Raw genomic sequence first — 27,993 nt, 5'->3', positions numbered from 1 at the left:
AAAGCACAAGTACAGACTGGGCACCAACTGCTTCTACAATCTCAACAGGAAATAATGGAGCTACAGAAAGGTACAAAGGTTGTTATAAAATAGTTTTAATTTCATTTCTTTTTGCATTACAAACATTCTTTGAAAGAGGCAATGGAATTCTGATGGTGTGTACGCTTCCCCTCCCCACCCACCTTCCACAATACTGAACCTGGAATTGCTGTTATCAAAATATACAATACATCTGGTCACCATAAAAAACTGGGTTTTGCTGCCCCTCATGTCTTACAACAGGTATAAAAAAATTATAAATATGTACACCCTTAGTTACTCACATTCTTTACATGCAAACACAGGATCCGAAGGGAGCGCCCGCCGTGCCGGGGGCCTGGTTACCCCAATCCATCTGTGATTTGCACAGGACACCCAGAGTGTCCTGGCCGGGGCCCGGCCCCAGGAGCCTCCCCAGAGCTGGGGAGGGTGATGGGGAGCACTGACCAGTTACCCCAGTGCTGCTGTGCTGGGCGGGCTGGGTCCCCTGTGGGAGGAGCGGGTGTTTCACTGGGGAGGGGACGAGCCCAGAGCCATCGAGACCCCCGGCTGTGCCCTCCTGCAGGACGCTGGCAGGGCCCAGGGGAGCTTTGCAGGGGCAGAGCCCTGGCTCCAGCACAGCTCACCCAGATTTAGAGGTACCCAAAAGCAGCTGGGGTGATGCTGTCACCGGGGGTCTTGCCCTCCCCTCAGGGGTACCCAGCACGCCACAGCCCCAGCCGGACCCTCACTCGGACCTCACACGCTTCTCCAGCATAATTCATATCCTTGAGAGTCCAGGGAGGAACTACGGAAAGTTAAGACTTCTCCAAACACTCAGTGCTAGGCAAGTCAAGAGCTCCCATACCAAGCAAGGAAATCAGAACTTGCTACACTAAGACAATTAAAAAACAAACTTTGGTCCACAATTTGCAGAAAAACCCTGAAAAAAAGTACAAGATTCTTGTTATTTTGCATCCGAACAGGTTGCAGGTTAGAGGGAAATGTAAGGCAACATCGGATCACACGGAATAGAAGGCAGAATGGCCCGGGAAAGAGTTGTAAGCCAGAAAAAAACAAAACAACAAAAACAAAGGTTGTATCATTGGGAAAAACCGATCTGCTGCATTCTACTTTTAATAAATTCCCTTCCTAGAACAACATCTGGGCTTATAGGTTCAAAAGATAAAAAAATCTTTAGCCTGGGTCCTATTCCTTCCATTCCCGAGCTGTTCGTGCTCATTCTCTCACACCCTTGTCTCTGCTCATCCTCAGCCACGACCTCAGCCTGGAAACTACTCCTGCCCTACAGCTTCAATTACAAAACAAAGAAAATAAAGTACAGTATACACGGGTAATACCACAAAGGAGTAAATTTAGATTACGTTTATACCATCTTATCATTCTATAAAAGGTACTTAAACTATTTCTTTTGCATATAAAGAGATTAGAATATTTGGTCAACTGGAAATATTGCTAGGCACAGAGGACAGCAACGGCATCAAAGTATAATACAAGGATTCAAACAAAAGCTCAAATGCTGAAGACATGCTCTAAGAACGATGGCGGAGCTACAGCAGCCTCGTTAATCTCCAATTAGGGGCACAAAGGTACCTCTTGCAGGCACCTTTCTAATTGTGGGGTATCCAAGGATTCTCCAAATCCTAGCCAAGCATTTAGGTATATACACAGACAATTTCGACAAACTCTGATTCATCTTCACAAGTGTCCCACAGCGGCTCTTTTGTCCCTCACCGATGCTCTGTGAGGGCAGAGCCTGCGGGCTCGCTCCTGACACTGGAATGTGATTTGGCCTTGGGAATGCTCCCCCACCCACACTTTTGCTCAGCCACAAAGGCTCTCAGGTAACTCCCACCTGAGTTTGCAGGTGGCAATGACCCACGAGCAGACTGGGAAGTGGCACAGGGCAGACGTCGAGATGGAGACACGTGCAGGGCAGCGGGGAATGACTGCCCCGAGTCACAGCCCAAAATTTCCTTTATCCACTTTGCCAGTTCCCCCAGCTGATCGTCAGCCAGAACCACTCCCCCCCCTCAGCTCTGCCCATCCCCTCCCTGCAGCTCAGATGTTTTCCCCAAAGAAGTAGAAGGTTTAAGGCACAGGACAGCAGGTGCACAGGTAAGGTGGGATCAATGCAACCGAGTGTTGTGCTGGGCGGGTTGGGAGCTCCTGGTCACCACAATCCTGACTCCAAGGCGCTACAGTGAATTCACACAGTGGTTTTAGGTCTTTCAAGGCATGGATGGGTAAGGAAATTAAAAAAAGGCATCAATGTGAAACCTGATAAACTTGTTGGGATCTGCTTTTTGGGGGAAGAGGAGCAGGAGGGGAGGGGAATTTCCCAGAGCAGGTTCCATAGTGTAAACTTGAACTTGTGATTTTTATTGGAACAGTCAAGATTGTTACCCATCACCGCAAGGTTAGCAAGAGGAATTAAAATTAATTTTCTTTTTTTTTTTTAAAAACCGGTAAACTGATTTCTCTTTAAAAAAATAAAATCTCTGGTCTTTTAAGGTCACTTCAGCTGCATTTTTAAAGTGGCTTTTTTTTTTTTTTCTGGAATGATGGAAGTTGAAACCCTGGTGTTCAGCCTTTTAAGGTCAAGGCTGAACCCCAGAGGTTTTAAGTCAAGTCCATTTTTACTCAGGCCTTCCCAAGCTCTAAATGGTGGACTTGGAGAAGGACACGCGCAGGTGATGGTTCTCCCCCAGGTCATGATTGTGGAGGTCAATGAGGGACTGAATGGCTTCTTCCACAGAGCCCATCTGGATCAGAGCCATTTTACGGTCCTTCCTGACAAGACACAAGTTTCAAGCACGTTCAGTTCCATTGCAGGAGTTTCCCCAGCTTGATCCAAGTTCTCCCATCCAGCAGAGAATTAACCCCCTGGGTACCCGCACCACACTCACTCTTTAGAGGGGTGTCTCTGTGGCAAGCACACACAGTCCCTACTGCTCACTCAGTGCTCAACCCAAGGGTACTCAGGAATTCTTTATTCCAGAGTCAAACACTGTTAGTAAGGATTCTGCTCACCTTTGAGCCTTTTACTGGAACCAAGTACTTCCACCCTTCCCATATGAAAACCCCAGAGTAAGGAGAGGACATAACACAAAACACTTACTGGAAGAATTTGAATCCTTTGACCATCCCACCATTGCTTGAAAATAACATTTTAAGGTCTTCTTCAGTTACTGAAGGTCTGAAACAAACAGTTTTCCCAGTCAAATGGACATTGACAGAACAAATTTATCTCAAAAAACTAATTCTCATCAGAGACTTCTCTAAATTCCCTACCAGCAGCCTCTTGGTGTGGCAAGGCAATGGAACAGGGAGCTGGGTGAGCTCTCCTGGCAGCAGCACAGAGCTGCCTGTGCCCACCCTCACAACCGAGGCTGCAAACACCTCAATACTCAGCCAAACAGGAACTCTCCCTGCAGATACTTACGGAATATTGGACAGATGAAGAGTGGCAGAAGGGGGAAAGATGTTTTGGAAATTTTTGGAGCCTGGTTTCTTGAAACGATGTAGAGGAGAAGTCCCATAGTCCTTGGTCAGGCCGTGGTCCTCCTGGTTCTCACGGGGCAGCTGCACTGTCTGGTGCTTGGACAGCGTGATACGGATTGGCTTCCCGTGGAGCTTCTGCCCATTCAAGTGGCTCATGGCTGTAAGGGGGAGGACAGACCTGACTGCAGGGTACTTCAGTTTTGTTCAGACATGAATCCAAGGCCAGAATTTCTCTGCCCTCGCAGACACCGCACCCTGCAGGGTCCCTCTGCCTCACTGCATTGCCTACTTCCCCCTCGCACCCACGAGCCACCCCTGTCCCAGAGCAGCCCCACAGACACACCCCCCGAGGCATGGATACATTTGGGTCTTCTGTTGGAAGAGAAGGAAGTGCCAATATCAAAGCTTTAAGTACCCCTTTTGTCCCTAACTGCTCAGAGTCTGACCCTGCCAAGCTTACCAAGCTGGGCCTGATTCCCATCAGCCATCTGAACCAGGGCATTATCTTTCTTATTAAATAAAATCTTCACCCTCTGCACATCACCATAGACTCCTTCAAAGAGGGAGGAAACAAGAACAGTCTTAGGTAGGGAAACAAAAAGTCTCATTCAACTTAACATCAGCTAATCAATCCAACAGCAAAAACATCCATTCCCAACCAGAACTGATCTCATTCCAACCATGGCTACGTATTCTGCTCTAATTAAGGGAATTCTTATATAGCAGAATAATAATGGAACAATACATTAAAGAAAAGACATTGGGTTTCAGCAAAAAGCCAAAATCTTACTGCCAGAAGACTGGACAATTTCGCATGCTCTCACCATTTAAAACTCTTATCAAAGACATGCAAAGCAATAACCCATGCAGAACTGAACCAAAACCAAAGGCAAACTAAATTAAACAGCAAACTAAGTAAACAATGTAAAACCGAAATTATGCATTCAAAAAATAAAAAAAAGCAAACTGCAAACTGTACATTTCTGAAGTATCAAAAAGTAATCTCAAATAAATGAAAAACAAGGTAATAAAAAGTGTGAATAATAACATACCGAAAAGAATAAAGAGGCATTGGGGTGTAACTCTCTTTAGAGAACAGCAGAGCAAGGCAGCGGAGGGACAGGGAAGAGGTAAGGAATCGAAGGGGAGAGCGAGGTTGCACAAATCGTCCACAACGAGGAAGGGCAGAGTCCCCGCAGGAAATGGCGAAATTGGTTGATGGATGATGAAGTTTTCAAGATGGTTAATATTGAAGGGCAGGTTGGTTTCCGAAGAGCAGGGTTTGTTTTATATTTTTTTTTTTTTTTGGAAGGGGAATGTTTTTATTTTTTTGTTTCAAGCAACAACAGGAAGCAGAAGTACCGTGCAGTCAGTTGGCAAAGAAATTCCGGATCGGGGGAAGAAAAAAAATTCAGGGATGGGGAGAAAAGAAAAAAGTAGCAAAAAACACAGGTCAGTAAATACATAAGGAATATGTAGTGTTCCATCAGTCAGATTTATAGAATTCTACATACAATAACTTGCTTACAGAAACAGTTAATAGGTTTTACCTAGTGGAACACAATGATAAAGAAAAGGCATTTTTACTTCAGATATACAAAGGAGTAAGAGACAGTATCCCCCCAGAGTGACTTCCACAGGCTGCAATATCCAATTCAATTGCAATGGCATTCCCTAAAATTTGACTAAAAGTATTTCCCCTGTTTACAGTTAATGACTTCATGGACCAAGTCACAAACAGCTTCATTTGCTGCTTTGGGGTCAGGGACTGCAGGAAGCAATCCATACCACAATACTTGGCTGGAAAGAAACAAGGAATGTCCACCTTGGGTACCAGCCACTGCTTTAAACAAACAGATCATGCAGATGAGCAGCTATACTGCCACAAATCCCACTCCAAGGTCTGCTGGAAGCACTCAGATAAAGGAGCTGGTACCTTGTTTGCAGAGGACTGTTCCCTTCCCGCTCCGTGGCCTGACCTCACCGTACAGAAACCGGAAGTACTGGGTCACCACAAGCTGAGATGTGTGAACTGCTCCCACTCTTGTGGAAGAAAAAATGGAGCCATTTCAGCTCCCATGATTCCCACTCAGGAAAACCCCATGGCAGAGGAGTCACTCCAGGCAATGCTGTCTCTTTACTAACTGGTTGTGGCACAGGTAAGTTTCTACAACACTGATTATACAGGCAGTGGAAAAAGTTTCATGTCTGTTAGTTCACAGCTTCAGTCCAAGTCCCAAAGTCTCTCTAGCCCAAAGACAAGCTGGATGGAGAGTGAAGAGCTCCTCAAAAAAACCACAGGGCATGAAATAACTGCTTGCTCCTGCCTAAACAGAGCTGTGAGAAATCTGAGAGGTGCAGCACAGCCCCTTGTCCTGCCACTGCCATCCAGGCACCCAAGAGCATCCCCAGAGCAGTGTCACACTGAACAGGAATAATGATGCCAGCAATTATCAGGACTTATGGTGGAACAAGCCACAGATGAGAGTCCCTAGAATGGCAGAGCAGTTTCCAGGCAGCATGAGCAGCAAATCCCAAAGCTGTTCCACAGCCCCTGCTATTATTTCATGCCCTGGAGAGAACAGCAATGACAGGTAAGAGCAGTCTGAAACATGATCCAATTGGTTCACCTCATTAAGAGTTAAATGTTTTGATCATTCATCACATCCAGGCTTCCCCTTTGATCCAAAGAGGTTTTGTGGTGACTCTGCCATCACTGGTAAGGTTTACAGCTTTGCAAAGTGCTATTAACGTGTGTGCACAGTCCCACCAGTTACAGCTCCTCAGCAGAGCCCCATCACTCTGCTGAACACCTGAGGTTCTACACTTTCAATCCAACCAGATCCAGGGGCTGACTGAAGGAAAATCCAAGCCCCCCGTATCCAATTCCCTTATGGTGCTGTCTTTCATTAAACAAGATTTTTGTTCAAATATTACTTGCTTTATTTTTAGAGAAACCCCAATATTTCAACTCACTCAGTTAAGTAGAATTGAAAATGTAAACTGTGAGCTGTTAAAGGGTTTAGCTAAGGAAAAACTTCCAGGAATCCTGGAAGGGGGAAATGTGCAAGCACATGGCAGAGGAAATACTGCACAGGTACAAGGTCAAGCTAGCAGGGATCCAGACACTACACAGAAAGAGCAAAGGTCAGCATGAAGCCTCTCTGTAGTTCTGAATTAATGTATTAAAAACTACAGCATGCCAAGGAAAAGGAATGGACATGGCTATTCTGTGACCCAAATGACACTAATCCATGGGAATGGTGGGGAGACTCCACACAGAAGAGGGAGGAAGGGACAGGCATTGTAGTCTCTGGGGGACAAGAGCAGGCAGGCAGCATCCTTGGCTTAGAACCAAGGAAGAGCAATTTCAATCTGAGATGGACTTTCCCATTTCCCTTCAGCAACTAGAGTACTGCTCTGCCCTGCACCTGGGGCTGTCAGAGCATGGCAGCGGCTGCTCTAGCGGTGCCGCTTCCTTTGGATACAGCGGGATTTCACTTTCAATGAATTTCAGCCCAATCTGTGTTCAGAAAGTGAAAGCAGAGATAACAGGAAGGAGAAAAAAAAAGAGTAAAGTTAGGACTGCACTAACCTCTGGGATCAGATTGCTAACCAGCAGCACGGAGTGCCCTGTCCCAGACAGGCCGGGAATGGCAATCCGCCCTGCTGCAGCCGCCGCAGCTGCTGCTGGAATAGCCAAAGGAGCTAGTGCTCCAGGAACACTTGGAACTGTCAGGCCTGGAAATTAAAGAATATTAACCAGTAAAGAATTAACAGCATGTACTCTAGTGTATTTGCTGCACCAGAAGGGAGAACAGCACGCCCTCTGAACCATGCAAGTCATCATTCCCAACAATGCCCATGTCATCCTAAGGGCAACAGGAGCCTCTGCTTCTGGTGCTGCAGGAAATGTTCTGGTTTCTAACAGGATTTGCTCTTGCAGTGCCTGGTGCTGAGCAGGTGCCTCAGCAATCTCGTGCGTGTTTCACAAGCAGCGGACGAGCACAAAGCCTCAGCTCTGCTGTGCAGGGCAGGTGTCACACATGGGGCATGGGGAGGGTCCGTCCAACCAGGGCATGCACAATGTGCTGTCACCACGCATGCAACCACCAGGTACCCTGTGCCACCATCACCCAGCTCTCCTGAGTGGGAACCACTGCAGCTGGATTTACAGGCATTCCTAGGCAGCTCCCAGTACCAGCTGGCACCTCCTGTACCGGCCCTCCAAGGCCAAGAGGAGCTTTAGAGCTCAAGGAACAACTGCTAGTGGTCAATTCCATGGATTACTCCTCCCAAAGCAGCCCTGCCTATTTCCTCAGCAGGGCTGGATGTTACCAAAACAACAACCCCTCAACAGCCCACTCTGTGCTTGTTTGTCATAAGCAAGGAAATTCCATTGTGTTCCCAGAAAGTCAACATGGCTTGGAACGCTGAGAACCCCAGCAAGGCTTGTTTAGGCTGGCACTCCAGTGAGCGTGTTCAGCACCTCAAGTTTTCAGACTCTTGGCTACTTCTGGAAGCAGCAATGATCTGTTACCTACAGCATGAGCTGTGAACTTCGAAGTGCAACTGTCCTAGCACATGTAATCAGTCTCATGATTAAATACCAGCTTTCTCAAAATATTGAGGAAAAAAATGGACAGATTCCTTGCTTCTGACTACATTTACAGCTGTCAAATAAAGTTCCCAACCTTTGTAATCACATGAGGAAATTCAAAGCACAAGAACTTCTATCTCCTCACCATCTCCCCAATTATTTCAAAGCCTGCCTTTACTGTTTCTCCCATCCTGCTTCACGTGTTTTCCTCCCATCACCAGGACATTGCCCAGAGGTGCTGCAGCTGCACACGGCATTCCTAGCTGAGGTGATGTACTGAATCACCAGGCCCTTCCATGTCCAAGTGCCAGCATTTAGAATTTACATGGCTAACCTCAACAAAAACATCACTATTTTGCTTTAAAACATGAAGATGCTTCAGCAACAGAAAACCTACATAAAATGACAACTTACGAAATACAGTACCTGTAGCCTGAGGAATGGCAAAAGTAGGAGGAAAGCCAGCTCCTGCATATGGAGGAGAGATTATTCCTGGGGCACCTGGGAAAGACATACACATTATACAGAGATGCCTTAACAGCAGGAAAACTCTAAACTTCCCAGAACTACAGAACATTCGGAGTTGAAAGAGACCCACAAGGATCATCTAGTCCAACTCCTGGCCCTACACATGACAGACCAAACAATCCCACCACGTGCCTTGGAGCGCTGTCCAAACGCTTCTACAACTCTGTCAGGCTTGGTGTTGTGACCACTGCCCTGGGGAGCCTGTTCAGTGCTCAGCCACCCTCTGGGTGAAGAACCTTTTCCTAATATCTAACCTAAACCTCCCTAAACTTAGCCAGAATGTCTTGATCTGGCCTTCAACAGAAGCATTTAGTTGAAAGCTAAACCCTAAAATCCAGCCAGCAATTCAAAAATGCCTCTCACATAACAATGAACTTCCAGAGATTACCAAAACAATTCCTGGGCAAACACCAGGTGGCACCAGAGGCAGCGACTGCTGGCACTGCCACGGGATTTGGCACTAATCTGATCCTCAGTGATCATCCCCAAATGTTCCTCCTTACACTCTATTCCAAAATTTTGACCAAATACACCAGGATGACATCCTCCTTCCCTTCTCCTGACACACTGTCCTGAACAAGTGTGCTTGAGATTGCCCAAAAAATCACCAACGAGGGTACAAACAAAAGTTGATTTAATATTAAACTACAAAGCACAACCGATTCATTGGCAAGATTCACTCCCTTTACAAAAGGCAACTAAAGCACAACAAGGGAAAGCAAGCAACAAGAAACTAAACAAAATCCAGGCAACCAAAACAGAAATGAACTGAAAACTACCTAGGGGTGTGTGTGTGTAAAGAAAGTGTAAACAAAGATGAAAAGGAATGTGGCCTAAAGCTTAACAACACCTAAACTTAACACTTAACTTACACCTAAACTTATAGCTTAACCTTAACAATCTTAACAGAGCAGTAACACTTAACAGCATTTAGCCTAAATGGTAACTATAACTTAACCTAACTTCCAGATTTGCTATAGCATATGCACAAAGGGTATGCACATAGGGTATGAAACAGCCAGTGCAAGCTAAGGCACCTGTGGAAAAATTTCCCTCTGAAAGAGCTGAGGCCAGGCAGTATTTCTGAGGACGAGGCCTAACAAGCATTTCTCAGAGCACACTGCAGTCTGAAAAGTAGCAGGGGGTGGAGGATGCACCACCACCCACCCACCCACCCACCCCAGCTGGATTTGTCCTGTTCCCACCTCCTGAACTCTCACCGAAAGCAGCTGCCATGGTCTGGTCCAGAGTGGGCTGGCTGTCCCCAGAGGGCAGGTCTGGGCGGGTGTAGTCTCTGCTCTTGTCGTTATTGTACTTTACATTGAGACTCGTGAGCTTGGAGAAGTCGATGCGCAGCGTGCAGCAGGCGTTGTAAATGTTCTGTCCATCCAGAGACTGCAAGGAAACAAACCAGTCCTCACCCAAATGCATTCACACCAAGCTCACAGCAATTGCTCTCTGCAGAGTGAAGGTGTTAGCCACCCCATGGCTCCACCTGAGAACAGGTATCTCATGTGGAGACAGCTGTGCTTCATTCAGCCCCTCTGGCAGCCTCCAAGTCGCATATGGGAGCAATTCCCTCCCACTCATGCCCTGTTCTTGGGGTAACAGTGGTGTCAGCCCACCCTGAGCTTGTATTAAACAAGGCAAACCCAATGGAGAGTAATCCAGGTATGCAGCACTCACCAGTTTGGCATGCTGAGCACTCATGGGGTCAGCATATTGCAACAGGGCCTGAAACTGGTGGTTCTTCGTGAATGTGATGATTTTCAAGACTGTACCAAATTTGGAAAAGATCTGTAAAGATATTTGCATATCCTGTTATCACATTTCCAGTAAGATAATTTCATATTGATCTCTTATTACAAGCAGAAACAAAAGTCATCCCTTCATCCCGTCAGCTTTTCAACTGCAGCACTGAAGGTTTTAAACCACACTGTAGGCATTGCTTGGCTGGCATCATGGCATCAGCCTAGAACACATCAGAGTGACTGAACTGCACCCTAAGCAGAGTTTGTTTATTCTGGTTTATTAAACAGGAATATTCACAAACACCTTCACGAATTCAACCTCTTCCAGGAATTTCAGGAATTCTTAAATGCAGTCAAGCTTGCATTTTAAACATTAAGATAACGTTAAGCAATCACAGCAGACAGAGGGAACTTTCCAAACTGGCCACTGCCTAAATAGCTCCTGGACACAATTTGTTTCCCAGGCCCTGGCAAAAGGATGAGGAGCAGGTACTGTTGCTAAAACCTAAAGATAACCTGAAGAACTGTAATCAATCCAATAAAGTGGACCAGGACTCCAATCTCTGGAAATTAAAATCAGGCAAGAGTGGGAGACCAAAACTAGCAGCATCTCCTGTAGGTGTTTGGTCTCCAGAGAAGTCTGTTCAGAAATTGCATTGTACAAACGCAAACCACAAAATTTGCAACTACAGCAATACACCAGTTGCTGCTGCCCCTTTCTCCAGGACAATCTTCAAGCAGTTGTGGTGACATGTTTTACCTGGTGCAGAACATCTAGAGTGACAGGGTAGAAGAGATTCTCCACAATGATCCTCAGGACAGGGCTCTGGCCAGCCATCGCCATCCCTGCATCGACGGCCGCAGCCGTGGCGGCCAGCGCCAGGGTCCCGGCCTGCACCTGGGTCACGGCTTGCAGAGCTGCTTGGGCACGCTGCAGGACCAAAAAAGCTGTTAGACCCACACTTCTGCTTCCAAAAAACACACTGTCAGCTCTCCTTGAGCTCCTGCTCTGCAAACAGCCTGCTGGACTCAGCAGTGTGTGGAACAGCCACATGCTGCTCCCAGGGCTGGGGCACTTTTGAGATAGGGCCAATAAAGACCACCCCAGCCAGTAAGGGCAAAGCAAAAATACAAACGAAATCAACCATACAGTACCTATGCTATGGCAAAATCTTGCTCAGCATAAACCGATGCAGCAAAATTATCCCATTGTTTAGAAAAAGGGAAAAATGGGGGTCTTCTGGAGTGAAACACTATTTCCAGAATCCTACACAAGCTGACAAGACTGAAAGATTGATGCATATTTGCCACATGGATCCACGAGTGACAAGTGCCTGAGGGTTCTGCTGAGCCCCCTCACATACAGAACACTCGTGCTCCAGCTCCAACAGCAGCATTCCATCTGCACAGCACCGGATGCTCTGATCCTGACTGGAGTCAGCTCAAGAAGTGAGAGGAGACAAAGGGGATGGTACTGGCAGCCACATCTGACAAAGAGGCACAACACTTGAACTTCTTTCCAGGGTTTCTGTCCTAAAAGGTTGCCAGGAGGGGCTGAGCTGAAACTAGGAACTTTTTCCCATCTGCAGAGCCTGTGGTGCAGAGACCCTTGAGGGCTCAGAGCCTTGAGAGACCTGCTGGGTTCAGGCACTGCCACCCCAAAGCTGCACCTACCAGCACCAGGCCGTGCTCTACCACAGGCGAGTTCTGCCCCATCAGGGCTGCACTTCACAGAAATCTTTCAAACATTAGAAACAAACACCCTAAAGCACCAGATGTTACTCAAGCCCCTGGATCTCAAGCTAGCAGCAGAGATCTGGCTGTGTGTCCGCCCTCCCTGGGATTACAATGCAGAGAACAAACTGACTGCTTGGTTTGGAGAGTTGTCTGTCTTCAGCTCCTTGTGGTTGGAGAACTGGATGTAGATGGGCTGACTCCGGAGCACCGGAGTGACTGTGGTGTAGTAGTTCACCATGGTGTTGGCTGTCTCCTCTGTGTTCATCTCTATGAAAGCCTGGGAAGTGAAACCCAACACGGACACATCACACCAGGACAGCACCAGGTCACCCCGAATCTCTGGCGCAGCCGTAACAGCTTTTCAACAACTGCATTTACACATGTTTTTGTACATAGAACTGTTTAAAAATCAACTGTAGGTAAAACAAATGAGAATCTTCCCTCTCCAGACTGACTTAATGCAATGCTTCAGTCTCACCCTAAGATCTCCACGCTATGTGTACTTAGACATAAGTGTCTGCAAGAACACAAAAATAGAGCAACAATCCAGACTCTTCATTTCTCTCCAGGGTAAGAAGCCCCCTCACTGCTCCACACCCTTAGGGGCTTCTCTCTCTCAAAAGAGAAACATAAGGGATTGTAGCAAGTCACTGCAGTAAGCACTTGCATATAATCACACCACGCAATTTATCAGAGGCACCTTTCCATAATTAAGATTAAAGACATTATTTTAAGCAATGATTAAAGTTGGCTTGCTTTTTTTTACTCCTTAATTTGCAAGACAATTTTAGTTACCAAATTAGTGCACACCTCCTGCATTACTCAAGAGTACTTCAGCCTTACCCAGCTCATTTACTACATCTGGAAAGGTGTCCTCAATATGCCACGTTACACGGTGGTAACTCGGCTGTCAAGCAAGCCTGAGTGAAAAAGGCCAACTCATGGCACTGCTGTCCAAATAATCCCTGGCCTGCAATTTCCAAACCAGGCCTAACGCTAATTATAAGTGACAACCTGTAATTATGGACTGAGCTCCTTCTGCAGCCTGAAAATGGTATTTTCTACAGCCCATGGGATAATCACAGAAAAGTAAAATAAGAGTATGCAGAAGTTATTGACTCGTAACACACAGCAGTTGTTTAAACAACTTGGAGCTGGTTTCCTGATGACAAACTCATCGAGTCTTTGACACAATCCATGCTTTCAATTATGGAGACAATACCTGGTTTTTTCCTTTCAACATCAGAAGATTGGTGACCTTGCCAAAGGGTAAGCCCAAAGAAATGACCTCTGCCTCCGTGACGTCACTGGGGAGCTTGCGGACGTGGATTACTCGGGATGGGATCCCAGCACTTCTGTTATCACCTTTGAACTTCTTGCTGTCGTTTCCATTAGCTGTAAGAGGCAAGAGTTACTGCTGATGAGAAGGGTCTGGAAGAAGAAGCACGCATTTCCCACTGCTGACACACAGACTCTGCTCCCAGCCAGTCACTGCACTATTACAGAGAAATTCCATAGTCTAAGTTAACTTGAGTCTGAAGACACATGGTTTTATTCTTTTTTTCCCCCAAATTACATGATGGGAGGGACATAGCCAAATGCCAGTGCAATGGAATCAATTCTCCAGTGGCCATTTCCTAGTTTGTGTAAAGCACACACCTACCCATCCACATTTTTAGTGGGGGTCTGAGCCACTAACCCCAGATTGATGCTTTATTCCTTTCCACCTGGCCTAGTGTTGTTGAAGTTTATTATTATTATTCAGCACCATCCCACAGAAGGCCTAGTAAGTACTAAAAATGAAGAGACCTTTAAATTATGACTAAGAAGGAAAATCCAGACCTCCTCACAGCACTTATAAATTGCTGTGCTTGTTTCCATGCAATATTACCTGCAGAAGGAGAGTTGCTGCTCATGATAAAGGGTCCGTTAGTAGTAACACAAGGAGAGAAAAGCTCCTCAGCTGCCCGCTGGAAGAGAACAGAAGACAGGTAAACAGACAGCATTTTACTCAATTCTGTCCAGGCACTCCTAAAGCAGAACAATTGAGAGAAAGCTGGAGAGGAGCTGAACATAAGTGTAAGTGAAAACATACTGACAGTGGGCAGTGAAGCTCACCTCCATGAATTAAATATCAGTCAGATCCAGTTTGGTAATGGAGCAGCACTGTTCAGTATCTCTTTTCAGCTCAGCATTAGAGATCTCAGGGCTGGAGTGTTGCTGAGTTGTGTGAAGCCACTACACGCAGTGCTGTGCACCAACAGACACCTTCTCCTGTCATACCTGGCAAAACAGGTTTCTGACTACTCCCATCCCACAGGATTTTCACTCTGAAACTGCCAAAACTGTTTGGGAATGACTTGGCAGTTATGAACCAAAGCTGTGCATTTTGTGTCCCGTTCCTGGAAGTGTTCACGCCCAGGCTGGACAGGGCTTGGAGCACCCTGATCTGGTAGAAGGTATTTTCTGATACAGCATTCCCTGTAAAGTCACCTAAATCACCTCAACTGACCAGGACTAGTCTAGCTCAAGTAGTATGTACAAAAACCACTACTAAGACAAAAGTAAACGTGCCTATGAATGACTTCTTAGCACAATCTATACTTGCATACACAATGCACCTTACAATCAGCACAGCTTAATTTCAAGTAAATTACACGGAAGACTTCAAGTCCCATTGTAAACTGTGAGCAGACAATACTACAGATCTAACACACAAGAGCACTTTCTCATCATTTACACTACTCTTCCACAAAAGTGCTGCACTAAAAAAGCTTTCATCAATAGAAAAAAGCACAGAGCTCATCCCTGCCTCAGCAGCTCCCACCCACCTCAATGGAAACGTACCCCGCTCCACACCATGGCACCAGAAACCCTTATCTTCCACACGCCCTGTATCTGGTGGCACCTGCAGAAACGGGAGCCATGTAACAACAAAAGCTCTGTGCACTCCCCCAGCAGACAGGCTGAGAAAGTAGGTCACTGAGAGCCCCAGAACACCCAGCTACAGACACACCGTTTGGCTTTTTTTCTTTCCCCCTCAAATCTCGAATTTCTCGTTTGACTACTCACTGCCAGTTCTTCAAAGAGGCTTCAAGGACTTTGATGTCCCAAAGATGAGAATTAGGCCAGGTTCCAAACCGCGGTTCATGAGCTGCTGCTGGTCACCTGCAAGCACTGACCAGCTCCCACCAAGGCTCTGGCCTCGGCTTCCTCCTCCTCACATGGCGCAGTCATTAAGAATGGGCCTTTTAACAGCTGTTCTAATTAGCACTTCGATTCCTGAGTACACCAAGAGGCAAGCTGGGCTGGGAGGCTATTAGACTGTGATCCCATCCTTTGATGACTCAAATTAAGGCATAATTCCAAGGGTACAAAAAAAAATCCTCTGGTTTGCTGTCAGAACACTCTTGTGCCTGCACTGCTGCTGCCACTCCAGGTATGGCTTTCTGTGCCACAGCCTGGGATACACCTGACGGCTACTGACAAGAACCACCCATCAAAGCACAGCCCTATCCACACAGTCGGGTGTTTCTGGCTTCATGAAAGCCTTCGCATCAGGCCTTAATGGGACTTCAGTGTTTTAAAACATCTTCTTAAGTATTAACTTCCAGTACAAATTGATGTGTCTGTGCAAACATAGTGGGCAGCTCCTGAAACCCATCATGGAAATGCTGGGAGAACAAGCCACGTATTTGGCTCTCATGGAGGCAACACTAGGAAACTATAAACTGGAAAAACAAGCATTTATACCATTATGGAAAGAATTTAGCTTTCCTAATGGCTTGTTTAAAATAAACATTTTCTTGCATATTTGAGAATTTCCTCACAGGCAGGGATGACAAGGATGTCACTGCAGCCAGGCTCCATGAATCCATGTCTCTTTAAAGAGAGCAATTTCCAATCCACTCCCCTCTTATCTTGGAGACAGCCTGTACTGCCCACTGCGATCAGACCAGAGCCGGGAGGCAGAGGGGGGATGATTGTTCAACATCAAAAGCAGCAGCAGTCAATTTGTAAGCTTCCCAGCTGGAAGTACATGCAAACGAGGAGGGAATACTGCCATGGTTGGAAAACAGCAGTTATTACAAGGTCTTTTCTCTGCACAAGGAAGTTTATGGACAGTAGTCACACCGAAGTTATTCCCCACATCTCCCTGTGCAGGATTGGCTGCTGAAGTGTGAGGGGAGCAGAGCCCTAAGGAGCCTCAGTGGTCACCCCATGCTGCCATCCCCATGCTGCACAGGCCAGTCCCCAGCACAAGGAGGCTGCATGAACCATGACTTTTCATCGGCGGGTTGGAGCTGATATCAGATAGCCACAGGAAATAGTTGCTTTTTTGGAACGACCAAACTCAAGGCAAACTGAAACCCAGTTCTCTATGACTGTGCCCACAGTAATGAGCACTCAGCAGCCTCCATCAGCTCTCTGCCCTTACACTGCAGGGATCACCAGTCTCTTTCCAGACTCTTTTCTATCTTTTCTTTCTGTACATGTTGGAAACACTAATGAGTTTCTTTAAAACCATGGTATAAATTCAAATGTTTCATACCAAGTACCCAATTCAGCAGAGGCAGAGGAACCAAAGCAAGACTGGTTGGTTGAACAGGTTTAGAAGAGTTTCTCACCAACAACGCCCCCATTGGGTATTTTGAATTATTCTGGTAAAGACAGTAGAAAAGTTACTGATTCTGAAGTTTTATATAATTTAATCTGGGTTTAAAACAGAACAAACCCAGCCAAGGGCTGTGGGGGTGTTTGGTGATCACCCACATCCACCCACAGCACTGCTTCTCTCCTTGTTACATTCTCTGAGTCTTTTGGGGAGGCCCAGCTGCTCTTCAAGACATGATTCTCCAACTCCCAGTTCCCATCCCTGCTCACAGAGGCATTAATTACACTGACATTTCTGCTCAGCCATTCTTTCACAGCTGGTATTTTTATGACGAGATTAACAGAAGCCACAGTGCACTCACAGCACATCAAACTCCTCGTTTGAACTAACAAATCTCCTCTTCCTGTTGACTGAAAACAACCACCACTTCTGGAGTCACACAGCCAGATCCTACCTAGAGCAGGGTAGGGCTGTTTCCACCATCCAAATCCCCAGTCAGCAGCACACTGGCACCAGGGAAACCCCGCTGGGATGGGTTTCCATGCCAGCAGCCTCCTCTGGCCTGATGCTCCTGACTACAGAAGGCCCCTTGCCCAAGCTGCACTAATTTAATCACACACCATGCTCCAGGCAGCCCTGCTGCCAACAACTCCCTCGTTCCCTTTTCAGACTCAGGGAGAGGCAGGTACAGCTTAACATTTCATATCTCCCCCAGCTGTATTTTTGACCATGCCCCAAACTCTAAGCCTTGCCTTGTTTTAAAGTTTTAACAAGTAAATTCTAAGAGTTTTTAGTCTGTCCAGGCTTTCACAGCTTAAAAAGCAACAGCTCATTTACATACACTACACACTGCCTCACTGCCAGTAGGATTTTACCTGGCTTACAATACTTTGGAATGAGGCCAGAGATTGTCTCAGCTTCTAGCAGCACACCTAGAAATGCTACAGAAATTCCCAGCTGCCCTATATAATCCTTTATCTACTTAAGATACAGCACTTATTTTAAATGGATTACAGTAAGTCAACTGCATCCTGCCTGTGCAAAAGGCTAGAAACAAACACAAACTGAATCACCATAAAAATATTCATTTCAAGTCAAACACATTATATTAATCAACTTTCAGGCAGAAAGCAAAATTAAAGCAATGGCAAAAAGACAGAGCACATGGGAAGGAAGGGGACAATGACCAAAAAGGCCAGAAGCCACAGGCTGGTCAAGCTCAAGATCTACAAAAAGCTTTTTGTCTCCATGGCTCACTGAGGAAACCCTACATAGCAGCAGGATTGCCTCTGGATGCGGAGCACCTTACACTGCTCTGACAGACTAGGGATAGCAGTACCTTTAGAGGGAAAAGGTGGATTTTGGAGGCAAGCAGGCCATCAGCTAACAGGCACTTACAGAAAGCAAAGCAAGGAACAGCAGCACTTGGAAACCCCCCTCTGAAAAGAAATCAAAGGAAACCTGTGCTGCAAGAAGTCAGAGCACATGGGCACTGTTGTTCTTCACTTTCCTACGTTTTGAAAAATACTGTAGAGCCAATAAAAGACCACTGTAATATTTTCCAAAAAATGACACAGACCACTGAGCTCACAAAAACCCTCTGCTCTGATCAAAGAGGCAAGAAAATGCCTCTGAGCACAGAAGGAACAAGCGGCTCTCATCAGGGGCTGTCCGAGGTCAGTCCCAGAGGGACGCAGGAATGCTCTGATCCTTCAGTTCACAGCTCAAATCTCTGTGAAGAAACTATTAAGAGAAATCCAGTCTGATGACATCATCACACTCATGTTACATTCCAACATTTTTTGCTGAGAGATTCGAGATTCAAGAATGGAACTAAATTTAAACTACTAGGAAGGATGCCAGCTTTCCTTGCCTTCCACCAAAGACTCACGTCCAGCACAGTTCACTTACGTTTCCCCTCTACTCCCCTCTCCTGCCTCCAGCACTCTTTAGTCAGTTAAAGTAGTGTGAAAAACATTCCAATTTGGGTCACAAACAAACCATGAGTCAACTTTTTTTGTGAAACACTTCTGAAGAACACGCACACCTGCATCCCCAACAGTCTCCAGGAAGCTGGGAAGTTAAGGCCAACAAAAAGCAACTTGAAGATTCCACAGCCTGGCACAATGTGACACTGCTCCCATCTCTGTGTCACTCACACACTGGACACACAATTTATCATCTGATCAGAACCAAAGGAGTTTGGATCAATTAAATTCACCAAATTGCTCATGGCTGATGTACCAATTCAAACACAAGAACACATATACCATTAATCAAATTAAGTCCAACCCAGCAGTCAGCATATTCCATGGACACAGTGGATCTGTGGCAGAGGCATCAGCCTATCTGGCAGGCACAGGGGATGCTTATTTTCAACCCATGCTCTGCTCAGCCAACATCAGTCACCTGCCACTTGAGGCTTTTAGAACTGTTACAACCTCCCTCTTGCCTGGACAAGACTGAGGCTGATATCCCTACAAAGCAGCCAATGGCAAGCTCCCCACTGGGATCCCCCAATGGCACACTGGACACACATACCCTCCTGGCCCCTTTGAAGCTGGGTGAGATGGTCAGAGCATGGCAGTTTCCTCCCACTGTACTGCTGGAAGTGCCAGCACCGTTTCTAGAGGCTACAGACAGGCCCTGGAGTTCCTAAAAGCCACCAGACCCTCTAGTGCTGCACCTGCTCACCCTGTGTGCTTTGGCAACGAGCTGTGTTAGAGCTCGAGCACACACCAGCCTCACAGCAAAGCCGGATCCTCAACCCACTCATCCATCAGCCCCTCCTAACTTTTCTTTCTCAGCTTTGCTGCTATGGAGACACCTCGAGAAACAAACCTGCCCTTTGAGCAAATAAAAGGTGTGGCCAGTTTAAATAGCCCAAAATTCCTAAACTCCAAGTGCTGCAGCAATGCAGTCATGCTGGCTCTGTAGGGCAGCACACACCCAGGCTTTATGATCCACCGCTCCCAAGCTGAAACTTAACTACTCGTCAACCTTGAGTTTTCAAGTCATTGCCATGGAGCAGAGGGGCCTTGGCAAAGCTCAACAGAAATCCTATCAGGGAGAAATAACCCTGGATGAGTCACTGCAGGAACACAGAACCCACGGAAGGACATTTCTGCCCCATCCATCAGGGGGTCAGTGGAACATACATGTTCAGCAGGAACTCTCTAAGCAGCACAGTTGCACCTGAACTGCGGCTGTGCAGAGGCAGCACCATGAATGGGATGGCTCAAACACCGGCCCAGCTGAGCACAGCATTCGGTGTGCTCTCATAGGAAGCTTGAAAGAGTTGTACCAGAGCCATGGGGAACGTGAAATTAAGTAATGCTTCCTCTTCTTGCTGGTGTGAGAAGAAAACAAATGCGGCACCACGACACCTTCGTTTTCAAGTCTGACAATACCTGAAGCAGATGTCAGAGACCAGACTCCATCCCTACAACTTACAGGTTTTAAAAGGAGCAGTTGAGTAAGTTCACGTGTATTAAATATTTTCCTTGTTTTTTTCTAAATCATCACAGATTGAAGTCAAAGTAGGCCTGAGGTTTAACTCCAGTATTTCCTAAAACCATTTTATTAACAGATATATGACCTGAAGACCCAGGTGGCATAAAGCAGCATGCAGCACTCCCAGGCGAGATGGAGCTGTTTGGCACACTCAGGTGACCCGATGCCGCCCAACAGCCACTGCCATCCGTGTCCCCTGCCACCGACATGTGGTTCCCATGTGTGCTCACGCCTGACAGGGAGGCCACAAGAGCCAGCTTGTTGCAGCCTCTAACTAAAGCCATAGGAGGGGACTGGAATTTCCTCACAACATTCTTGGCCCACTGCCTGAAGCCATAATTACTGTTCCCATGGCAAAGATCCTGGCTTCACCACAAATCACTTCTATGCAGTCAGCCTGTATCACACTCCAGCAAAGCCTGTTTTAAAAATTAACTTCTCAAACGCCACAGAACTGCACTTTTGGTTTCTGGAAGGGCAATCTTTTGAGCAGAGCTTCACTTAGCCAAGAAACTATGGGATTATTCAGCACCTAAACTATTCTGAGACTTTTCCAATCACCAAAATGCAATTTCACTTAAAGAACAGCGACGTGTCACAGTTCATCCTCTCTCTAGTCCTGCTCAGACTTCAGAGTGTGAAGAACAGTGATATCCAGGGAAATTAAACAAAGGGCAAGAAGACACAACAGAGAGAGACCTTGATCAGACTACTTGCAAGAGGCAACTGCAGGGTGAAAGAGCACCTCAGAGCTCAAATACAGTGCCTCCATCTTAGGGCCAGACTTTCTTGCTTTTCAGACAGCAGTGAAATTATGGGAAGGAGTAAGTCTTAGATCATGTGTTTCTAATCTGCAGGACATTCCAGAAGGCTGTGCATCAGGAAGCCCCACACCAGAATGGCAATGAGCTTCCTAAACAAATTCACACACTTTAAACTGAGGAGCTTGGAATGGCTACTACAATTACACCTGATTAAAAACAAGACCATTTAGGCAGTACAGTGCTCAGAGGAGTAAGCCACTAGGACAACCTGGGGGCTTCTTAAGTTAAAGAAACTAAATTTAATTAAGACCTCGAAAAAATTAATAGGTGGGTGTAAATACTCTTAACATGTAAATTAAGGATGTGAGAATAAAAAAAAAAAATATGCCAGCAGCCTGCCTTTTAAAGCAATAATGTGGAGCAAACTGAAAAAAAGGACTTTATGAAAGTCCTCAATTTCCAAGTTAAGCACGGCACTCACAGCACAAAGATGCCAAGAGGCCACTGGGAGTTTGCTGTGACACGTTGCTCAGCAGTGGTTTGAGTCACAGGCACTTTTCCTACTTGTCTGAGCCAGCTTTGGGACATTCCAGTCACAATATCTGATCATGGACAAGGTTACTGGGGGCTCAGTAGCATGTCTCTGAGCATGGCTGACAGATTTTGGGGACTGTCATCTTCCAACAACCTAACAAATCCCTACCTTCTGTGAACCATTGCTATCTTCTGTGCACATAGACATCAGGAATGAGTGCATTTACACCTCAGATTAAAAACAGTTTTCCAGCTGCAATCTCTGTGTGTGATTAGATAGCTTAGCCAGGAAGCTCTCCTGAGCACGGGTGACAGAATGGACACCCCAGTCCATGCTGGATCCCAGAAGCTGTCTGACATGGCTGACACAGGCAGAGGATGGGAGCACAGAAGTTTCACTTTGCTCTCAGATACACACAGACTCCAATTTACCTACAGAAACCCACGACATGTTACACCCAAGCACTAACGAAGGGACTTCTATAACAAGAACTACAGCTGCATACTCAATGACTGACTTAAACCCAATCAGATAATGTGGCTACAGCAAAAATCAGTTGAAAACTTACCTTTACCAAGACGATTCAGCTTTCGTGCTTGCTTCTGCCACTCTTCAAATTTTGATTCAACTTTCTTTAAACCTGCCTCGTCTGACTTTACAAGAAACCTCATGTTCCATGCACAATTCAGTCTCACCACTCCCTCCCTGTTTGACTGGCACAGCCGTGGGTACGATGCTGTCCCACGTCAGGGGTGAAGGCACTCAGATGGGATTGCTCCCAGTCCTCATCTGAGCCATCTGACCGGAACTAGGGACTGGAATCCCTCCAGATGGGAGTGATGAGGCAGGCAATCCCACACCCCAAAACTCCAAGATTCACTGAGGACTACAACTACAGTTTCAGAAGCTTCCTGGTCAAGTTTAGTTATGTAAAACCACTTTTAAAAGTTACAAATTACACATTGTTAAAAACCAGGGGACCTTAACCGACATTAATCAGTTTACCAGCAGACCTTGTATCAAACTGCTCTGGGGATGCCTTAGTCCACCTTTCATAATGGCTATGAACTATTAACCAACCTTATTTGTCCAGGCTCAAGCCTCTCCTCCTCGCATCCGAAGGCAAACTGAGCTCCTTGCAGCAGGCAGCATATCCACCCGAACCAGACACTATCATTAATTCAAATTTGAGATTCCCGTAGGGGAAGAAGTAGAACTGACCTTTTCCCCCCAGCTGCTAGAGCCCCTTCAGACCCCAACACACTACCAGGCTGTCTGTGCTTAACACAGTTCATTCCGTATTTCCAACACAAAAACTTTGCTGGCCAGCAGCACTTTCTGTGTGATGCTCCTACCCCATTCTGTAGGGCTGCCGGTGCTTTCAGCGCACCAGCTCCGCTCCACATCAGTCCCATCCCACAGCATCGCTTCCCTGGCCCTTCCAAGCAGCCACTCGTGGCTCTCAGTCACTGGCAGCCCTCGGTCACTGGCTCCCCATGTGCCGCTCGGCCGCATTGCTGATGGCCAACACATACACACAGGGCCGAGTTCGCTGCAGTCCTGACCCCAGAGCTACTACATTCACCAAATCAAACCCGAACCCTTCAGCCCACTCTGTCCTGCCCATTCCGGTTCGGCATTTCACGGGACCAGTGCTGATCCTGTGAATGCGACGCCTGTTGCCACCTGCGGCTGATAAGGAGCCTCCTGTCAGCACTTTGAGTTTAGGGCTAAGGCTGCACTTTGCAAACCTGAGACTAGAAGGGCAAAGGTCATATTTACTGTACTCACAGGAGATAAAAATCAACTGCTAAACCCTCCCTTTTTGTGGCAGAAGGATTTTTGACATATAACTGAGCAGGAATGCACACAAACAAAGGAAATGGAGTTCTCCAAAGGAAAAGGACCAGTTTCTTCATGGAGAAGTATTGTCTAGCACACAAGTAACAAGCATTGCTTGACATTTTAGCAGGGGAGAGGGCTGTTTCTAAGTGCAATCAAGTTGATAATCAATGCCCAAATGCTAAGAGCTAAATGCTAAGCCATATTATAACTTTTAAATGCACATGAAACTAAATTACCTTCTGGTTAAAACCAATTTACATGGTACCAGAAATAACCCTTTACAGCTGAAGATCTACATTTGGTGAGGCTAAAACTAGGTCAGATGCTGAGCAGTGTAAAAAGAGAGAAAAAGTGAGAAGTGCCTACCTTTGTACCAACTGTTATATCTTGGACAATGCTGTAGAAAAAAGAAAGAAAAGGATTAAAAAAGTTAGATAGGTTTGCCACAAAAATCCAGCATAGTTTACAGTAGTAAGAAAAAAGCAAGTCAAAGTGCACAGTTGTCTTTGCAGGTGAGCCAAGGACAGTTTATACAAAGAAAAAATATTAGATGGTGATGGTGGAGACCCAAGACCCAGCAGTGCCAGAAAACTGCAGCTCTCCCACTTCCTACGGCAGCACCTGCTCCTCCTGTGAGGGCACGGGGTGGGAGTGAACCCCCCCAAGCCCAGCGATGTGACCTCGACTCTGACCACATCAAGAGGAAAAGCATCATGAGTCAGCTCTGTCACCAACATCCCCCTCTGAGGTTCCTGTCCCCGACACACAGAGAGCCCCTGCCAGGCTCTAGCGTGGCTGAAGAGACCAACACCAGAGCTCCAGTGGTCCCAGGGGCAGAGCCCAGCTGTGTCCCAGCAGAGCAGGAGCCCTCAGGCCACACCAGCACTGCCAGAGCAGGGCCAGACCAGCAGCATGCCCAGAGGTCCAGGCAATCCCAAGCTGGGGTAAACCCTCCATAGAATTCCTCTATCAACTCCACAAAAAAAGTTATTAAACTCTACCTTAGACACTTAAGCCTCCTGAAATGAAGATTTTCTGATTAACTAAGATGAAAAATAACACCAGCTGTACCTCAAGCAACCCACACCAGCTCCTGTCAGCACTGAACTCTCTACACCACAACACACCCCTCCTTTGCAGCAATGTCTTCCACCAATGCAGTCAGAATGGCTTGCATATGGCCTGGCATGTTGGACCCGGGTGATCTTCCAGAGCCTTAGAGCACCTCCACGTTACTGTTTTGTGGGAGCACTTCAGACAGCCTAAGATTTCAGTTATACCCTTGCACTGGTGATTGCATTTTTTTTGTACTTAATTCCAACCCCCTGTAAAGCAGCAACACAAAACAGAGAGCAGAAATGACCCCTTTGGACTGCCATGGACAAAGCCCTGCCTGGTTCAACTCCTCTCAAAGAGCTGCCTGTAATTCCAGAGCACAGGATGCAGCAATGGCCGCCTGAGACTGACCTGCAGCAGCTCCACAGAGCAGGGGGACACACAGTAGGCAGGGCAGTCCTTCTTGAACCAGCAATATGAAACCTGAAGTTCTCAACTCTACACAGTGATTTAATGTGAAAAAAACTTGCATTTACTAGTTCTTGCTTGCCCCCACTCCTGCAACAATTCCTAACTTGCATCAAAGTCCTGCCTGATCTCATTAGGCCGCTCGAATGTCCCCAGCTCCACAAATGAACCACAGCCCCAGGACGAGCCAGCTCAGCTCCTCACACTTCCTCTTCCCCCCAACCTGCCATGTCATCATAACCCAGCGCTCTGCAGCTGGAGCCACAGCCCGGTCCAACGGCTGCTGCGGGAAGCCACGCGATAGTTCCGTATTTTCCAGGGGAAGTCCTCAGAGAAGGCCGTATCCGACACCGCTCCGTGAGCCCGGCGCTGGTCACCCACCAGGCAGATGGGTTGGCTGCACTCGAGGGTCAGCTCTAATGAACTAATGAAACCCATCTGCATGGAGCAGTTCAAGAAACCAGCATCCCTAAACACAGCACACATTCCTCAGCTAACACACAAACACTAATCCAGGCATTTCCAGAACCTTAAAAAAACTACTGCCAACAAAGCACAATAAGAACAGGGAATGCCCCACATTTCCCAAACTCTCAAACGTACCCCAGAGCAGTTTCTCCCACTTCCTGTTCCTCCTGTGGGCCTCTCACACAGGAAATGTTTTACATAAAGTGCCTTACCAGGGGATGGCATTTAGAAGTATCCAACTGGAAGAGACATTTTATTTGCCAAGAACTATTGATTCCTGGAATATTGTTGTAGCCCACTTGATAACGCATACCACAGGAAACAAGCTCCAACGGTATTTCAGAATTTTTATTCAAGAAACATGCAATGTATTTCCAGTTCATACACCCCCTCAGTAAATTATCCCAAGCTTCCTTCTCCTGTCCTGCACATCAGCTCTCAGGAGGGGATTAAAACTTCTCCCAGTTCCAAAAGAATAGGCAAAAAAGCCCTTCATAAAAATTATTTCTTCCCATGGAATAATGGGATAATTCCTACGCAATAAGAGGAAAAATTAAGCAGCACCAGTAAAACCTCCAGGTCATTTTCCAAAGTAACACTGCCCATATGGACTCCTCACATGTTTTAACAAAGCAACTTATTCAAAGGGGATCATTTGGGCACAGCTCAGGATCATTTTCAGGAGGAGATGGGAGCAGCCTTGAGCTAGGGGCCACTCGCTGCCAACTCGGCAAAAACCTAAAACCATTTTCCGAAGCAGCTTTTGAAGTTCCAGCAGGACACAGGAGATACTTTCACGGGGCAAACGGATCCTGCACCGGGATCTCCAAGAGACATGGGGGAACTGAGACTACAGCGTCTACATTCAAATAGCAACTAGTTTAACATGCACAGAACATCCGCCTTCCCTGGAACTACAGCTGATAACAAACCGATTTTTGCCACTAGAATGTGTGATCTCATGTGCTGAGAATTTGTTGAGTTTTTTTTTTTTTTATAATATCATTCAACAGTATGAGCAACTGGTTAAAAGCAGCAGAGCGATCCTAGACTGCAAAAATTGTAAGATACAGGATTTTTATGGATTTTAAGATGAAAACAACACTGAGACGCCACCTTTTCAGCGTGTAAAAAAGCCCAGACATGTGACTACGCCCAGACCAGTGTTCTGAGGCAGAAAGCGAGAAGGGACTAATTTGGGCTTCCCGTACTTACGGCTCTGGGAAAACAAACTGCTTACTCGGAGGCCTTTAGAAATATTTTAACTACTGCGCGCTAGAAGAAACAAAAAACCACATCACTGAAAAAAACCACGCCATTCAGGAGAAGAGAAACACGGAGAGCTCGTTTTCGAGAGAGATCCCCTGATAAAACACCCGCTTTAGAGCGAACTCTGCCGCAGAGAGGCCCCGCCGGGCGGTGGTTAAAGAGGAATCGACGCTGCCCACGATAAAAGTTGCGCTCTGGAAACTCCCCGAGTCCCGACGTGCGGAGGGAAGTTTTCTCTCCCGGAGTTGCGCGGGACAACGGGAGCGGGGCCGGGCCGTACCTGCGGCGCTCAGGTGAGGCGGCGATGGAGCCCTGCCCGCCCTCCTCCCGCCTACAAAACTTGGGGCGAGCGAAAACCGGTCACAAAAGGAACCCAGCGAGAGCCCCCCCACCCCCGCCCGCGGAAGAGCCAGACAATGGGAGGGAGCGCGGCCGTGAATCACCGCACGCTGCCCGCCAGGTGCGCCCGCCCCGCCCGGCTCCGCCCCCGCGGGGCCGCGCCCGGGCCCCCCGCCCGCCCCGCGGCGCTCCCGGCCACCGCCCCCCTCCTGGCCCCGACGAGACCCCGTGAGCCCCCCCGGCCGGCAGCTCCGGAGCTCCCCTCGCCGGGACTCTCGGAGCCCCTCCGGGTGGGACCCCGAGCTCTCCCCGGCCGGGACCAGGGGTGCGGCGGGAGCGCACGCGGGACGGCCCGCACGAGGCGGCGCGCCGGGGCCGCCTCCGCTTCCTCCGCCGCCGCGGGGAGAGGTCCACGGACAGGGGGGGCTCCCACACGAGACTCCCCCGCCTGCCCGGCCGCACCCGTGGGCCCCCCACAGGTACCGCCCCAGCCCCCGGCGCGGGTCGTCGACCCGGGCGCCCCCGCACCACGGGAGGGGCTCAGCAGCGCCGCTCGTGGCCCCGGCGCGGCGCCGGGCGGGACTCACCCGTCCATTGCACACGGAGACGACCCGTCGGGAGCGGAGTGGAGGCGCCGCAATAGCGGGACGAACGAGACCGCTCCGTGTTATAGACTCACAAAATGGCGGCGCCGCCCGGCCCGCCCCGCCCGCGCCGGCGCCCCATTGGCCGGCGGAGCTGTCACCCTGACGGGAGGGCGGGACCGCCCGCCTCCCGGGGTTGGTGCCCTGGCTCCTCACGAGAAGCCGATTGGCTGCGCTCGGGGTAGGGGGCGGGGCGACTCGCCGGTGCGCGGCGCCATTCGGTAGGCGGAGGGAGGCGGCTGGGAGGAGCCATCTTCAGAGCGGGAAGGGGGCCGGAATGACGCCCGGAGCCGCCATCTTGATTGGGGGCAGGGCATC

At 47.8% G+C, this 27,993-nt stretch overlaps 1 protein-coding gene across 2 annotated transcripts; it reads right to left on the bottom strand.

Moving 5' to 3' along the window:
• Positions 1 to 77: 77 nt before the first annotated feature.
• PTBP1 (polypyrimidine tract binding protein 1) lies at positions 78 to 27,784 on the bottom strand. Of its 2 annotated transcripts, XM_039566041.1 has the most exons (15): positions 27,619 to 27,784; positions 23,798 to 23,828; positions 14,051 to 14,129; positions 13,382 to 13,554; positions 12,290 to 12,436; positions 11,183 to 11,353; positions 10,358 to 10,468; positions 9,892 to 10,066; positions 8,570 to 8,644; positions 7,139 to 7,284; positions 4,596 to 4,629; positions 4,004 to 4,096; positions 3,485 to 3,701; positions 3,161 to 3,238; positions 78 to 2,832 (listed from the first exon to the last, which is right to left on the bottom strand). In XM_039566041.1, exons 1-15 carry the CDS (start codon positions 27,624 to 27,626, stop codon positions 2,700 to 2,702), a joined length of 1,671 nt encoding a protein of 556 aa, XP_039421975.1. In that variant the 5' UTR covers positions 27,627 to 27,784; the 3' UTR covers positions 78 to 2,699. The 2 variants fall into 2 exon arrangements, with proteins under 2 accessions (XP_039421975.1, XP_039421976.1); XM_039566042.1 differs by lacking the exon at positions 23,798 to 23,828 and having other exon boundaries at positions 2,554 to 2,832; positions 27,619 to 27,741.
• Positions 27,785 to 27,993: the final 209 nt, after the last annotated feature.

Source organism: Corvus cornix, chromosome 28 (assembly GCF_000738735.6).
Source record: "Corvus cornix cornix isolate S_Up_H32 chromosome 28, ASM73873v5, whole genome shotgun sequence".
Lineage (NCBI taxonomy): Eukaryota > Metazoa > Chordata > Aves > Passeriformes > Corvidae > Corvus > Corvus cornix.
Note: the sequence above shows the minus strand (reverse complement) of the source record. Positions and strands in the feature narration are given on the sequence as shown.